Source organism: Tachypleus tridentatus, chromosome 4, assembly GCF_004210375.1.
Source record: "Tachypleus tridentatus isolate NWPU-2018 chromosome 4, ASM421037v1, whole genome shotgun sequence".
Lineage (NCBI taxonomy): Eukaryota > Metazoa > Arthropoda > Merostomata > Xiphosura > Limulidae > Tachypleus > Tachypleus tridentatus.
The window spans coordinates 78,927,535-78,945,425 of NC_134828.1; the positions used below are offsets into that span (position 1 = coordinate 78,927,535).

At 31.5% G+C, this 17,891-nt stretch overlaps 1 protein-coding gene across 1 annotated transcript in view; it reads left to right on the plus strand.

Annotated features, from left to right (window-relative positions):
- The window catches only part of Su(Tpl) (Suppressor of Triplolethal), a 77,780-nt gene that overhangs the window by 41,833 nt on the left and 18,056 nt on the right, over positions 1-17,891 (plus strand). Inside the window, exons 3-4 of the mRNA XM_076499496.1 lie at positions 15,197-15,312; positions 15,883-15,999. Of these exons, the coding sequence (XP_076355611.1) occupies positions 15,197-15,312; positions 15,883-15,999 (233 nt within the window). The remainder of the gene's footprint in view (positions 1-15,196; positions 15,313-15,882; positions 16,000-17,891) is intronic.

The window sequence follows — 17,891 nt, forward strand, 5'->3', positions numbered from 1 at the left end:
ATATTTTGTTTCATTTTTTACTCTAAAACTAAAGTGTTTAAAAATTTGCCAACCACACAGGAATTATACCTAACCAAAGTACAGTTTCTAAGGCAATTATAAAATTTGTTGATAATTCACCTTTAAAAGAAATTGATAAAAACACAAACCTTGATATCAGATTTGTATCTTCAAGGATACTCTTCAAGTTTTTGAAGTGACACTTACGGATAAAACATACATGACAATGCAAGTTTGTTTTGTTTTTTTAAAAGTAGATCTTATCAGAAAGTATCTTATTTTATAAACTGGAGAGTAACATTGAAGATATGAAACCGGTTTTTATTTTATATAAGTTAGGTATATATTTATTTTTAATAAATAAGAGTTTTTAGAATATTTTAAACATTCTGTATGTAGTTTTTAATTACTACACATATTACTTTTCCCCGTGCAATGATAAGACTGAAGAATTAAGTTTGTGGCTAGAAAAGAAGTGAACGTTTTTAATTTTTGTCAGCAAATTTTATTTTGAAAGCTTGTGATCTGTAGGTAGCTTATTGAAGTGTGTTCATTTTCTGTTTTAAACCAGAATATTTGCTTGTTTTTTTATTCAGTAATGGAACGAGTGTTTGTTTCAAGGTGTTGATCGTGACATTTAACAGTGAAATGCTGACTTGACATCATATCATAAACTCGATTATTTTGTTTTTGTTTTACAGCAATGTCGTACGTTGATCTAAAGAAATTGTGGGCGATAAGTGTTACGACTATTCAAGAATGAATTATATGTACACCGCGTGTCTTATGAACAAGTTGGCCTTTTTTAACCTTTATGTATTTTTAGTCATAGTTACCCTGAATTATTTGTTACACGTTATCATAAGGGATTACAACTTACACAAGGTTATTTATAAATACAAGTCGTCTATATATATAATGTGTATAATGATGTTTACTTACCTAAAAACGTGCTTTGGTTTTGTTTTCCGTTCTAATAAACAAAAGGTTTGTGTGACAAGTGATGTGCCGTATAAATGATGAATTCGGAATATCTTTATTATTTTATCTGTAGCACATCAAACATTTCGCATACGTCTTGTAACAAATAAACATCGAAACGTTATTACGAGACAAAATACTCCAGTGGAAATTTTAACTTTTTTTTTCTTTTTGTTTGAGTCGTACTTGTTACAATCTGAATTATGAGAAAGAAAATCAAATTTACTTTTTCACAAATCAATTCTCGTAGAACCCAAATGAAGAAAAATTACTAAAAAATAACGATATATTAATATTACATTGCAGTTGCAGTTCTATTCGTGACTTAAGTGTGATTTTTGGTTTCTTGCAATAATACAGTTGTGAATCGTGAGAAACGATAAAAATATTTACTAATTTTCGCGTAGTAATAACTTTATAGAAGTTCCCCTGCGAGACAGCAGTAAGTTTACGGAATTACAGCGCTAAAATCTAGGGTTCGATTCCTCGCGGTGAACTCAGCAGATGGCTCAGTGTGCCTTTCCTATAATACACACACAAAAAAACTACTTTATAACGGAAATAAAGTTACTAACGAGCTAAATATCGGTAAACATGGCGTATAAATGTGCTTTTCTTTTTTCTAGTATAGATAGCTGTTTCATAGTTGCAGGAATGCTAGAATAACGTGCGTTGTTAATTGAAAGTTGTGAAGTTGGGGAGGTAACAAACATAATAGGGCCTCCAATCGCATCTTTCCAAATCGTTCAACGTTCTAAAATTATAACATAGGCCTACAACTGGACATACTTCCGCAGCATCCCCGAAAGTGTTCTATTTCAAGAGTAAATGAATCCAAAATTAAAAGTAAAAAATACTTTCATTTCTTGCTTTTGAGAATCCTGTCATGCTGTGCTGTAGCCAACAGGATGTATAATTTGTCTCGTGATTCATGACTTGCCTACATTTTACTTACGTCACATCAGTATAGATTGCATCCCTTAAGTGACATCACTTCAGTAGTTACTGACCGACTGAGAGATAACACTACTGTATGGAGGTGTGATTAAAACAGGTTACCCCTCCAGGCGGCTTTAGGCCATCGTTTAGTGAAATACTTCAAGCATTTAATATTTTCTTCATTGGCTAAATTTATAAGTTATTTTTGTATTGTTGTATTTAAAATTTATATATGCCTTGTGTGTCTATAAGTGAATAAATAAATAAATAAACATATTTAAAGAAAGTCCGAACTGATAATAAGTAAATGAGAAAAAATTGCAACTTTTCTTTTTTTTTATATAATTGCATGAGCCCAATATAAATTTGTAGGTTAGTCAATATAGATGGAAAAAAAAACAAGCTTTAATATAAATGTACATGAGAAACTAAATCAGTGAAAACAACAAATAATAAAAAATGTTACATTGTATCTCGAATTAGGCAACTCGAATAACCCATATTAATTACAGCTGAAACTTCAGTTTCTCGTGGTCGTTAATAAGAGAATACCCAACCTCTCTGAAGAAATGTCTTATTGAATAAAATATTTTGCCATAATTTAATTCAAATGTACAAAACTATACCAAGTAATTAATCTAGTAAAAAGAACTGAAGGAATTACAGTTAAAGGTATAACATTTAAACATTAACAGAAGCGTATCAGAAATCACGCTATTATATTTAAATACAGGAATTAATCTTTTGTGAGATAATTACATTGTAAGGCAAACGTATGAGAAGTGTTTTGTTAAATATAGAACCCAAGGATGATTTATTTTAATTTTCACAGAACGTTTGTTTGCTCTTAAATTACAAAGCAGGTTCATATCTTCTCATTTTAGGCTTCATGTTATTATTTATACGAAATGAAAGCTAATTTTAATACAACTTGTATTTATTTATAAGCATCCGTGAATTATCATTCCTGAACAAAGACTTTGTATCTGGTAAACATTAAAGCACATGAACTGTATATTTTAATAATTAATTTCAGAGCTTGTATAAAATATTCACTTCTCATTAGCCCCTCGAACGTGGGGTACATTTTATTTAACCTTTGAGTTGCACGTTCTAAAAATTCTTCGGAAGCGAATACTTGAAGTGAAGACCTTTCAGAACTTATTAATATATTACTGTGTGCTTGTTTTGAGGCGTCCAAGAGACCTATGGTTTGTTGAAATCAATATTTTTCGCAAGTTTACCTTTGCCAGTTGTGTTGTTGCAACATGATTAGCATTTTCACTTTGCGTATTTGAGTTGAAAGAAGAATTAGCTTGACGGTAGGGCGCTCTACTCTGCTGGTTGCGGAATCGAAACTCGTCTCGTGTACTCGTCCTTTCAATCTTGGGATTGTAACGTGGTAGTTAATCTTATTATTCGTCTGTTAGAAATCAGGAGCAACTAATGCACATAGCACTGGAGAAGCTATGCTCGAAATTTAGTAAACAAATGCAGTCAATTGGGCTGATGTGGTATTTCGATGCTAGCTTGTAGCTAATATAAAATATGTAACGTGAACAAATCATGTTTGACATTGGTGTATATACACATTTAAAAGAAAAGAGTAATCTTTACAGTAGCAGTTATGTGCCTGTAAAAGTCAGATAGAAACCGACAAGGGTTCGCTTATTTTTGGAAACAACGCACGTTTAGCTCGGTATAGTTCGTTGAACATGCACGTTGTTAGACCTACGCCACCACTGTTAGGCACCTTACTTGGTTCAGAAACCTGAAGATCTGCGACTCTCGAATAACGATTGCGATGACACCATACATACCTCGTTTTAACGTGCGTTTCAAAAAAAAAAAAACGTCTACCACGAGCTACCTTTTCCTATTATAGTGTGTCAGACGAATAAGGTTTTTCATAACCTGATCTGTTATATAAGGTCGATAAAATGACGCTTGTAAAATCTAGATATTTTATTTACTTGAGGCTAATGATTAAATATGCTTACGTATAACGTGTAATATGTTTTAAAATTATCTGAAGAAGTTTATTAACATTTGTATTTGAATGTACAAAGTTTTGTTGCACACGCTATCCGCAGTTAGGCGTCTACCAATTGTTAAACTGTACAACTACCAAAGGAAAATTATTTCTAAAGCTAAAGGCTTCTGTCTGTAAAACACATCTGATCAGTTTTGTTGACGTAATTTTCGGACACTCTTATAACTTTTAATACTGAAATATTTTGCACTTAGTTGAAATACGAAAAAACATAGTTCCTCAGTGGGACACGTAGATCTAAATGGTATTAGTGCAATTATCGGTAGTTTACAACGAATTTGTTTTTTTGTTTTTTTTGTTTGTTTTTTGTTTTTATTTTGACCTGTCTGTTTTTTTTTTCAAAATCTAAATCTGTTATTAGAACCGTCTGTGTTCCATAAGTATCAAATACTTTTGAACAGTTCATGAGAATACTAATATATTATAGTTTAATAAATTTTTTGATAGTTGTGTACACTGTAAGGATACTGGTTATTAAACATTTTGAAGGTTATCAAAAAATTTGACGGATAAAGATTTACAAACGATATTTTTCTTATTTCATTTCTGATTTATAAACATCAGTCTGGATGTTGTTTTGAATTAAGTACAAAGCTACACAATGGGCTATCTGTGCTCTGCCCACCACGGGTATCTGAACCCCCTTTTTAGCATTGTAAGTCCCCAAGCCCCCCCCAGTGGCTCAGATGACAAATGTGAAAGATTATGGATTGCATGTGCCTCTCATGTCGAAGTTGTAAAAACTATCAATTTTGTTCTGATGATTTTAAAATTCAGATAATGTAAAAATCATTCTATTGAATTTTGAGTACAAAATATCAACATCGGATGACGTCTCTGTAACATGGTATGAAAATCTGGTTCTTGATTATGAATGGAGATTGATTTGATACCTTTCCAAATGTTTGGTTGTGGTTTTTATTAAATCATGGTATAGAAATTTTATATACATTTCAGTTAAAACAATGATTTAGTTCTAGTATGATCTGTGCATTTTACTATTTCAGGTAAAATGTAAGTATATCCTTCAGCTCCTACTGTGACTTCTAATAAGCCTCACCACAATAAGATGATTTGGGTGTGCACAATATAATTATTTCAACCTTTCTTTGACCTGCAAAATATTTATAATAAATTAAATTTTCGTAACACTATCAGATTGAATTCTTACTTATCCCGGTTTTATCAAGATGAATTTTCTAACCTTTGTCAGTATATGTAATAGTCCACGTCTAGTCATGCTATTTCATGACGTGCATCGTAATAAGAGCTGTTCAGTCTAGTTTTTATTCAAAAGGCTCCGTCATAAGGTTATCACGTCTAAGGCACACCACTTCTTCGTACTACTGGGACACGACTTGTTGCAAGTCTTTTTCAAGATTACTGAGGTGTCCCATGCTGAACCATCTTCTTTTGCTTTCCAATGTCATTAATGACAGTGGATGTTCCTACTTTGGAAATTCTAAATTCTTTATCCAAACGCATCTTTATGACCTGAGTGTATGAATATTCGTTTTTGAAAGGCTGTTGCATGCATACCATTCCCAAAATTTGTCAGTTTTCGGTTATATCATTTTACCTATGGAAACAGTCAAAATGTAGTTAAGATAAATGCCAATATTACCGTGACTTTAAATCGGCTGTGATTGTTACGTGACTTTGTTATGTAAAAGTCATTTTAAACGCGCAATTCACAAACTCAACGTCTTTGTATACAGAATCGAATAAATATATTTCGTTAGGAAGGAAAAAAGGACCCTCTAATAACATAAGCAAAAAACAAAATGTAAAATCCAATCGTGAGAAACAGGGAGATTAGTTTCTTTGAACAAATAAACCTAATTAATCTCTGGTGTAAAATATTATCTTTCTAAGTAACTTTCTTGCTAGGTATTTCTTTTAGGGCAAATAAAACCACGAAGCGACAAGAAAAGCCAATTATCTACAGATTCTGATGTTTGTGAGAACCCATATAGCTATTAGCTTTAGTATTGCATTTCTGTGGACGTTTTCAGGTATCCTTTCCACTTATTTTGAATCTTCATGAACGTTGGTATATGGTTCTTCTATGGTTAGGTTACTAGTACTAACTCGTAGTTGAACAGTTGTCATTAATTTGTTACCGCTCACAGAAGTGAATAAAATGAAACATATACTGATTTTACGTTTTACAAAGAAAATTAATTCTACAACAGTTGTTCAAGCCAGCAGCTAGTGTTTTGTGTTCCGTAAGTGAAGTATATTGTTTACTTTCTTTAACAGTATTGGTTAGTGTTTAATACTTACGTTATTACATTTTGATTTCATTTTTAAGTATGAACATAAATGTATTTAGTTATTATCCTTCCAGTCGCTACAGATACTGAGCTTTCTATATTTGACTCGAAAATTCGATTCGTGTTCTCTGTATTTTTTTTATAGTATTCTTTCGGTGTTCATATAGAAAGTTTCATAAGGAAAAATAGAAGCGAATGATATTTTGGTGTTGAATACGACGTGAGATGCATTTATTACATTAGATTCATAGATACTGCCTGTCGTTTTATTTGTTCATGACTTACATGTTTGTATAATCATTTAACAAAATAATTTTAAGTAATATAATTTGCTTTGGCTGAGTGACAGGAACGCACGTTTTCAATATCTGTACTGAAATATTATTGTATATTCTCTTTATTTATATCTCTAACAAACCTTGTTAGGATATCGCATAGCGGAGGTAAAAAGTGGCACGCATTCAAATAGCGTTTTATTTTGGATAGGCCCGGCATGGCCAAGCGTGTTAAGGCGTTCGACTCGTAATCTGAGGGTCGCGGGTTCGAATTCTGGTTGCACCAAACATGCTCGTCCTTTCAGCCGTGTGGGCGTTATAATGTTATGGTCAATCCCACTATTCGTTGGTAAAAGAGTAGCCCAAGAATTGGCGGTGGGTGGTGATGACTAGCTGCCTTCCCTATAGTTTTACAGTGCTAAATTAGGGACGACTAGCGCAGTTAGCCCTCGAGTAGCTTTGCGCGAAATTCAAAACAAACAAATTATTTTGGATAAAATTAAAAATATCGTCATGTTTTCAGTATCTGACGAGCTATTCTCGTGAACAAAGTAAAACTATAATACATTCGTGTATAATATGGTAAACTTTTATAATTGTGTCAACACGTGCAATTAAGGGTTTGTTTATCGTAATTGTTCCATTAAATTGTGCACCGGGAGTTTAAAGCTTTAACTTTATCTAGAAGAAACGTGATTTCGCGTGTACCATGTGTTGAGACAGCTGTATTCATTTTGTATAGTGAGCAGTGGGTTTGTTTCAAGTGCTATTTAAGATATGCAAGTGAGCATAATAGTTGAATTTAGTGTACTGCTTCTTTGTTTATGGAGTGCGACGAGGTTTCGATTACTTTATTGAGACCTCAGTATAAGAGTCGGAACTTTGAAGTAAATTAGTCCATCAGAACCCAAAGTTCTGAAGTTGTTCTTTGCGCGTCATCTTTAACACACTCCGAGTCTTTGTTTAAATTTCGCACGTTTTAAATCGTAAAGTTTCTGAAAAACCATAATTTTGTTGAGTACAAAACGATACAATATTTTTGGATTGATATGACTATAATAAATTTTCAGAACTTGAATCCGTTTTTGACAGCGATTTGTATCATTAATATGCTGTTCATTGCCCTAACTCAGTGATTTACTACAATTTTTTGATAAAGGGTTTATTGAAACTTTTGCTTTCACTGTGAAAGTTTGAGGGATATTCATGAAACAAAAATTGTTTTACTAGTAAGGTGAAATTTTTTTGATATTTTTGTACTGGTAGTACTCTTAATTTTCTATGAAGAGTTACCAGGAAAAGACTTGCAAGAACAAATTAAAAAATAACGTTCTAATAATTATAATATATTTAATTTTTAAAAAAGTGTACAAGTATAACATACATTTATCAAAAAATAATGTACTTTAACTATTACTAGAGAACCAATCATACTGGTTTTTCGGTTGGGACAAACAAATCATGTTCATAAATACGATTAGAAGTTTAGTTTCAAGAAAACAAGACTATTGACTCTTTTCTTAATTATCATGCAGAACGCGCTGACAAGACAGTTTAAAATTGTGTGAATTTATGTAACGTATACCAACCTAATAGAGCTGGCCGTAGTCTAGTGTTTAGCGTGGCAGACCATAAAGCAAAGGGATGGTTCCCGCTCCCTTGCTACAAAACTGATAACATTTTAAGATCGTGTTACAAGCGTGACAGTTAAATCCCTCTAAGTGATTTGAGTAGGCCAAGAATTTCCAGTGCCTATTATTGACTAGCTACCTCGATTCTATCATTTGGAAATTAGGAATGTCTAGAGCAGATAATTTTTGTAAAGATTTGTGAAAATTTTGGAAACAGTCAATAAACTAGCTATACGAGTTCAAAATAAAACAGCAAAGAACATTAGATTTTAATTGTAGCGGGAATAAAAACTTTAATATAAATCTAGTATGAAAAAATTTTAGTGTATCTTTTAATGATTTTGCTAAACCAATGAGGTATTAGTTACCAGATTTAATGAAATATTTCATATTTGTATTTTAATATAGTGTATAAAATTCAGCTAATTGTATAGGGGGCTTATAACGCTAAAAGGTGGGGTTCGATATATGCGATTGGTACAGCACAAGATAGCCCTTTGTGTAACTTTGCTCTGAAAAACGAATATAAAGCAGCGTTGGTAAAGAGTTATTTAAATTTAATTGAGAAATACGTTCGTGCTAGCATGCGAAGTACTGCAGTTGATCATTTAGAGAAGTTTCAGTAAACCTAAATAGAAGTATTGATTTTCTCATTTGTTTTTGGAACGGTATTGTAATATCAAAGAACTTGCAACGCTGGTCTCAGAATAATCAGTTTTCAATTGTGAAACTGGCATTCAGAAGTGTAATTTTTATGTTGGAAATACTCTATCTTTAAATGCTTTGTCTTTCTAGTGACTTGATTTTGTTGTGTTTGCATATTCTGTTTATAAAGTCCATTGCAATGTGCAGTAGTTAATATCCGAGATGCTTTGTTTGGAATTCGTGTCTAAGCGGTATTAACAAATATAGTAACAGTTTTCGTGATCCGTGCACAGTCTTGAAACCACTTAAATATGTAACACGATACTTTCTAGAAAAGTACAATGTATCTTGAAATAGAAATATATGAATTAGAAGTTAGTGTAGTTGGTAATTGTATCTTTATCGTCATTTTGCATGTTTAATAATTGCATGTGTATTCAGTCAGATATGCGATATATGTATATATGTAACAGGCGAATCAGAATCTTTAACGGTAAATCTATTATGGCCGAGTAAAATTTTAAAAAAGCTCCCTCTAGCGACCTATTTAGTTTCACTCTGTCAGTTTTAGGGCAATAACCGTTGTTGAACGTTTCCTGAAGTAGGATTTGCCTGCAGGAAACTCCAGAAAAACCTGTTGTGATTGATGACAGATTTTTGTAGTGCCAATACACGTGTTTCTGTGTAGAATATATTTTGGCTATGGGTTTTCTTATGGGCTTTTTAAAAACTAAACGTGAAAACTTAATATTTCATGCATAAAAGAAACAAAACAAGTGTAGGACAGAATTGATCAACAACGCGTTACAGTTGCTTTGGTTGCTGTGTGTAACAGTACAATAAAACTGAACAGCGTTTCTACGTTACTGTTATTAGGACAATGACATGGGCAGCAGCTAAAATATAATGCGAATAGAATGATAAAAGGGTGAGATAATAGTTTTAACTTACCACTTGCTGTGCTGTCAACCTCCTCGAGGTATTGAAGTTCAATGCTGAGATAATACTTTTTAAAACTTTATTTTCAGTATGCCATTAGAATGGGAAGTTAGAACTCATCTGATTTTATATGGAATTAATTCAGACTTAGAACAGTGGCAGTTCTCTCTGTTCTACAGTTAATTTTTACCCATGTGTGTGTGTAAATTACTCGTTCAATTCAAAGTTCTAATAACTGATGTGCGACAACATTAATTTTAGAGGCGTTGATTTCTGAATGAAAATTAGATTTTAGTTTGTACATTACCAAACTAAGTATCTATGGTCGTTAAAGCCTTAGAGAAAAAATGTAAAATAATTAGTTTTTGGTTTTACCTAATTTACCTATAATTTCTTATTTATATGCAAGGATGACAGGAAAAGCTTTTAGAAAAGCTTGTACTTCTCAGTTGATGTATGTTCGTCAACATGCTGATAGGCCTGTCATAGTCTTGTGATTAGGATAATTGACGTGCAAATATGTTTGTCACGGGATCAAAACCCAACATCGAACATACTCCCCTTTCAGCTGTTGGGACTTTATAAAGTGACTGTCAATCCCACTTTGTTGAGATTAGAGTAATTTAAGAGCTGGCGGTGGATGGTGTTGACATAGCTTCCTTGTAGCCTGTCACTACTAAATTAGGACCCTCCCGCTAGTACAGCGGTATGTTTACGGATTTACAACGCTAAAATCAGGGGTTCGATTCCTCTCGGTGGGCTCAGCGGATAGCACGATGTGGCTTTGTTATAAGAAAACACGTATATACTAAATTTGGGATGGCTAGCGCAGATAACTCTCGTGTAGCTTTGCGTGAAATGCACAACAAACGAATATTGATAATTTTAAATTTTACCCCATAACCTTTAAGATAATTCATGATTCTCTGTTATTGTGGTATTGGTTGATGGATATACGAATGTTTCTTCAGAAAAAAGAAAAGATTATTATTTTTATCACAGTGCTGTCAATTTTATTGTAAGTTTATGTTGCGTTACTAAATGCACTGGAATTCTTTGTTATACGTTAATAAAAGTTAGTTTGGGTTAAGAATTATTTTCTCGGTAGTTTTTCAGCGCTTCAAGAAATAAAAAATAGCAAATTAAAACTTTTACCTCGTGCACGTTAAAGTGTTAGTTAACTAATCGATGTCAATATTTTATATTCGGTTTAAAAAGAAAATTTGATCCAGACCATTGTTTGACAAGGATGTTTGTGTGTATCTGCTTATAACTAACGAGCTGTTAGACCGATTGTCACCAAACCTGGTATATACTCATAGATAACACAGGGGATTGATGTGGGTTTGGGGTTTCGGTGTTCAGAAATGGGCCTCTCTTTGTCATTCCCGAGGGTATGTTTTTCCTTGTACATTGAACGAATACGCCAGTTCGTAATTCATCTGTAAAGGTATGTAGTTTTATGTATTTATTCTTCATCCTTAAGTATAAAAGTATATAAACAGTTATGGTGCAGACATAGTAAGTTTATTATTGCCAAGTCAAACGACCGAAACACTACGTTTTCTGGTGTTTATTTTGCCGTTTCAATAGATCTCGTCTTTAGTCATATTGATCATTTTTATAACGAGAACTTACGATGTATCTATTCAACGATAAATGTAGCTTAATGTATGAGTAATGCTCGTGATTCAAGAAATATAAAGTGATTCGTTTATTGGGTCAATGTTCAGGAGATGTCATAGTAGATTCAAGTTCGAGAGCGTAATTAGAGGTAACCCATAATAAGAAAAAGGACCAACTACAAGCGTTAATACCTGGTAGTACAACCATTGGTTTCTAGACTATTCCAGCTTTTATTGTGTTATAACGGTTAATGATCCCAGAAGAGCGCGTGAAGTGACAAGGATGTTCAGTACGTTTCTCGTGATGCCTCCAAAGAATAGTTTACTAACCAGCTTTTCACCCGTGTCTATATGCGAAATTTGGTCAAGGACCGAGTTCCTTTAAAATAGAAGTGAATCGATTACAAAAAAGTATTATTTTTAGCCTGTGAACCAGGAAACGGTTATGGCGTTGTTACATATTATAATTTATTTCGGACGAGTCATCAATTTATTACATACGTTAAGTATTACGATTTCAACCAGCTGAAAATTTTGATTTAGAAGTTAATTGAATGTCAGTCAATATGTATCAAATTTGATATTTACTAACATTAGTGATGCAAACAGTTTTCTTTCTTAACACATTTTAATGTACAGACAACAATACAATAATAACGGCTATTACAAATACTGATTTATATACAGAAGTTTTAAAACTTACAAACAATGAGTCCTCTCTGTTCTGGAACTGACTTTTATCGTGGGTTCACGGAGAGCGAATTAATTCGATGTTGATACACAGGAACCATGCACTTGACGGGAAAGCTAGCTAGCTCTGTTTTTGGCTATCTCACGCAGTTCATAAGCTCGCTCTTCACCGAGGAACGTATTTAAAGTCCTCATAGAAATACTAAGGTTCGAAGTTATTTCACTAAAGTTAAACATTCCTATTAAAATATCTGTAGTTTCTGATTAATAAGCGTTTGTCACATTTATGGATTCCAGTATTTATAGTATTACTGACTGTAGCAAAACAACAATAATATTAAACTGCCTCTCCACGTGTTGCAATTTATAAACTTTAAGGTGAGGCTCTAGAAGTTGGCCCAACAGTACTGGTATTTGCATAAGTATATGTACATTTTTTATTCTTATGCTCAAGAATCTTCTATAAATTTAAAGAGGTGGAAAATTCGCAATACACATTTAACAATACAAGTTGCATGCTTTTTGATCAGAAGATTCTCTTTCATGATCATAACCTTCACTTTTGTGGATGAGATTGTTTTTTTTCTGAATTGGATTAAGTAGTGATTTATAAGCCTTGCTGCCCTACATAGTTTTGTTTCCAAGTTCTTCATTTCCTTTTATGAACATTGATGGTTTACTTTTCCAAAATCATATGTTCCTTGACTTAACTCTTCATTTGCAGCTTGTGTAAATTTGCTTACCACTCTGTGTAAAGACTCGTTTATTTTTGTGGCAGATCATTAAAATGTTGCATGTACAATGCTTGCATCACATGATATCAACAGCAGTCACCTATACTAACATCATATATCAACTGCAGTTGAAGGTTTAATATTTCTTAAGTCTTGCTTTATGAATATTTCTCTTAAGATTTTTATTCTAGCTATAATTCTCCACATAGTAGCATACTGCTGTTCAGGAATTTTTTTTGGAAGGAGTTTTGTTGTTTTTTATTAAATAAAAAAGCCTTCTTTAAAAATATATTTCAAAATAAACAATTGCAGAAAGGAAAAAAAAAAAGGGGGAATTGAGACTAAGAGCTGTGCCTTTTACTGAATTGATGATTCTGATGATGACCAGGTCAAGAAAAATGTGGTAGGGAACAGTAACAGAACTTTCATGGAACATGGAACATGAATTTTTCAGTGTGTCATAACCCTAATGATGAAGTACAAACAACACAGTATAGGAGAATACAGTAACCTTACAGAGACACATTGAGGCCTGTTATGTCTAAATCAAACTACATCAGTACATCCAAAAATGCTGTCTGAGCTCCAGGTGCAACATAAAGACAATGTTTGCAAGTGATGATGAATTGAAGTCATTAGTTTCTCAAATGCAAAAAAAAAAAAAGTGTATGTTTTAAGCTTATAATAAAATTAGCTTTATAATGTTTCAATTTTGGGAACATATAATGTTTTACTGGACATCACATTATATTGCCAAGTAATAGAAATAGACTATTATTCTTATCTTTACTTAAGGCAACCTGGAGTTTATGATGAGACATTTCTCTTGAGGATTGATGAACTTGCAGGATAATGATAGCTCTTAACAAAGCTGTGTTAGAGAGAGAGTGTGATGATAAAGATATATTATGGAGATATAGGCCATTAATTTAACATATTAAAAGTAAACATTTAATAAAAATAGAATGAAGATGTACTAAAGTTCATTTTAAGATTACTAGATACACAAGTGTAATAACAAAAGTAACAAACGTATGATTTTAGAATAAGTTTTTTTTTTAATTGTAAACCTGTATTTTGTACTAGCTTCTACACAAAGTTCTTTGTAATATAAATAATAATAATTCACATTGTAACAGTGACCACACACAGAGTTGGCATAAATACATCAGTTGTATGTGATGAGATTTCATAAATTTCTGCTACACACTTGCAGTGTTTGACTGGATGTGATGAGCATAATTAAATTTTTTAATGTACTTGAAAGAATTAAACTTTTTTTTGGACAACTTTTATTATCCAAAACCAAACAATTTCTTTATTCAAGTCTTGCATGATATGGGAATTTTTATTTATATTTTTTATTAAAGTTACTGAAGAGGAAACCTTGTGGAAGTGTCTAGATAGTGTTATAGTGACTCAGTTTTGTAAACATCCTGTTTCTGACTGCATGTACTTGATAAATAATAATTTTACAGTAATTTATTTATATAAAAAAGGTTCCCACTGGAAAATAATGGAGAACCTGAAAAAATCTCTATTTTAAAAGAAACATTTTAAAAGTAGTTGTGGCCTTTTTCTATTAAGAACAAACATTTTCATTTTTTGTTCTTTACTACTTGTTATGGTATTAACCCTTTGACTTGTTAAAAACATACAGTAAACTTAAAAATGTCTGATCTAACAGGTCATTTTGTAAAATAAATTAACAGTTTTCTTTAAAAAAGTAATTTTAAAACAAATGTGAAAACTTTTGTATTATGTGCACTTGATAAGAAATTAGTTTATCATATTGTGGACTTATGATATTCTTGTATTGCTTTAGTGTTAGGATACTTAAATTATTATAATTTCTAGAAGTGCTTTGTGGATTTCAGTCAGTATTGGTGTCCATTTTTTAAAAATCTTTTATCCTTGGAAGAAGAAGAAAGTATATTTCTATAAATGTTGACATATCTTGTTAATCAGATTTACACATGCTGAATAAAAGAAAATCTATATTAATAAATGCACCCAGTTATGTGCATGAAAATTAGTATATTGTTATTTAAGTAAAGATAGCTTAATCATACCATATGTTGTTGTACAGTTAATGTTTTAAGTTGGTGTGTTAAATGAGCATTGTTATTTTTTGTCCTTTAAAGCTATAAGCAAATTCTTTGAATGGTGCTTAAAAGTGTATAATTGCTTTGGTTTGGATTTTATTTGTTTGACTGAAGTGGATGAGTAATTGGTAGTATGCAAATACACAGAATGTAATGAAAGGCACATGATTTTGTTTAAGGTTTTATAAAAATTTTAAAGGTGTTAAAATTTTTTTAATATAATATCTAGAACTTTGAGAAGGAATATGAAAACACTTAGACAAAAATTTCTTTCAAAATTCATAAGTATATTTTATTGAAAAGGTAATTCAGTTACCAGGAAGCCATAACACTGAACAGAATTTTGGATTCACTTTGGCCAGTGTTAAAGCTGACAGTCCACAAGGCAGTTTTGAGTGTTTGCAACAGAAAGGGTCAAGGTGAGAATAGCTTTAAGTTTTGTTAAACTAACTACTGACTTTGTTTTAGTCTCTTAAGGAGTTCTTTAGTTAGTTTAAACATTGGCCACTGTATGTATTATAAGATGACCAACCTTCAAGATGGCAGTGTTCAAGAAGTGGTTAAAAGATTTTATACAGAAGATCATTAATAAGGACTTAAATATTTAGATGCCTCTACATAAGTTTATACTCTCAGGCTAGCAGAAAATGCATTTTGGTTATTAGTCTAGTTTATGACAAACTATAATGTTTACAAGTGAACATTATTAAGTATTTTAAAATATGTATGCTTGAAGATTTAATGGTTTAATAGTCACCACTTGCATCTTTTATGATATTCTATATTAATATTTTTTTCATTTATTAAAATCTATTACCAGTTTGAAACTATCTAGATAATTTAAAGTAAAATTTTGTTTTTATTTAAATTGTTGAAGTGTAACAGGTGAATGAGGGTGAGAAGAAGCTTCCATCTTTGCTGATGTGTTTGTTATATTTAATAGATTGTGTAAATGTTATTCATGGTTTGTTTATTCTTCACTTTTTCAGACTGATGGATTCATTAGGTTCCATGATGTACAAGATGCATATCTGTGCTAATGAGGATAGTTACCAAAATACACGAGTTAAAATGACAGTTGCAGAACAAGAAAACAAAAAAAATTGGTTAGCATGAACGATTTTCTACTTCATAGACTAAATCTTGTAACTTTTGGCATTTTAATAAGTTTTGTCAAATTGTAGATACTTGTAAGACCAGATAGTAACAAGAAAAATGGAACATGGTTAAGTGAAATTACATAAACTTGTCTTCCACTGATAAGATTGCAAGATTTTGTAATTTGTTTTTTTATAGATGTAGCTGTACATTTTTTCTCTAAGATTTAATAAGATAAATACAGTAACAAAAAAATGAAACAGTTAAACAAAAACATGTATACCTTTTCTTCCACTGGTAAAATTATAAGTTTATAATTTGTTTTTTAATAGGTGTACTTGTGCACTTTTTAATATTTAATGAGTATTTGCTTAAAACTAGTTTTATAAGTTTATTTTTTCACCACTTATTCTGTGTTTTCGTTTGAGGTAAGTTTAACAATTAACAAAGAAACTAAAAGCCATTCTGATTATTGTAGGTACTCACATATATATAATACAGGTACACATATGAAAGTTATTAGATAAAGTACAGATATTGTATTGAAGGGCATTGAGAGTATAATGCTATGCAAAAACCTGAACTTGTATCAGTGAAATATATAATGTATCATCTTGATTAAAGTTAAAAGTAACAAGCATTCATCATGATCTTGATCTTAAATTTTCATAGGCCCAAGGATTATGGGAATTTTTATTGTAGGTTAAAACCATACACCATAAAGACAGTTTTAATTTTAGTCAAATTAGAGGAGAAGAAAAAATGTTTGAAAGTTTTATGTTATGAAGTTAAAATGTCAGTGAAGCATCAGGAACCATGGTACTGTTATGACTATAATGTAAGAAATTTTCAGTTATTTTCTGTAGAAATTAAATTTATAGAATATGTAGCCTGTTGGTTTGACTTTAAAATGTAATAATGATGACAAAAACGTAGCACTTAATCAATCAAACTGAAATGATTTGATTGCAAAAGATTTTGCTGCTCAAATATTTAATGTTTTAAAGCTTCATCTAAGTTTGTGTTATTTATACACCATTTGATTGCATATTTCTGTTTGTTTTATATTTTATAGACTCATTTTCTGTTTTTAATAAGATGCAAAATTTTATATATGTCATTGTGTGTGGGTAATGGCATTCTAAAGCATGTTCAAGTAGTTAGAGAACTTGTAGGTTGGAGTTTATGATGTACCTTAGCAAGAAAATGTTTCAAAAATTTTCTTGTAAAAAGAGGAGTAAGTAATAGAACTTAAAGTAAGGTATATAATTTTAGTAAGAAGGGGACTAATAGAACTTATAGTAAGGTGTAAAATTTTAGTAAGGAGTAATAAGACTTACAGAAAGGTATATAAATTTAGTAAGAAAAAGAAGAGAAGTTACAATAGGATGTATAATTTTAATAAGAAAAGGAAAAGTAGAACATGTTTATAGAAAGGTGTATAATTTTAGGAAGTGCGTGTGTGTTTTCTTATAGCAAAGCCACTTTGGGCTATCTGCTGAGCCTACCAACGGGAATCAAACCCCTGATTTTAGCATTGTAAATCCAGAGACTTACTGCTGTGCTAGCAGGGCAGAATTTTAGGAAGAATATGACAAATAGAACTCATAAAGGTGTATAATTTTAGTAAGAAAAGGAATAGTAGAACTTGCTTATAGAAAGGTGTATAATTTTGATAAGAAGAGGACTGATAGAACTTGTAGAAAGGTGTATCATTTTAGTAATAAAAGAAATAGTAGAACTCACAGTAAGGTGTATAATTTTAGTAAGGAGTAATAAGACTTACAGAAAAGTGTATAATTTTAATAAGAAAAGGAAAGAGTAGAACTTATAGAAAGATGTATAATTTTAGTAAGAAGAGGACTAATATAACTTACAGCAGGGCATATAATTTTTGTAG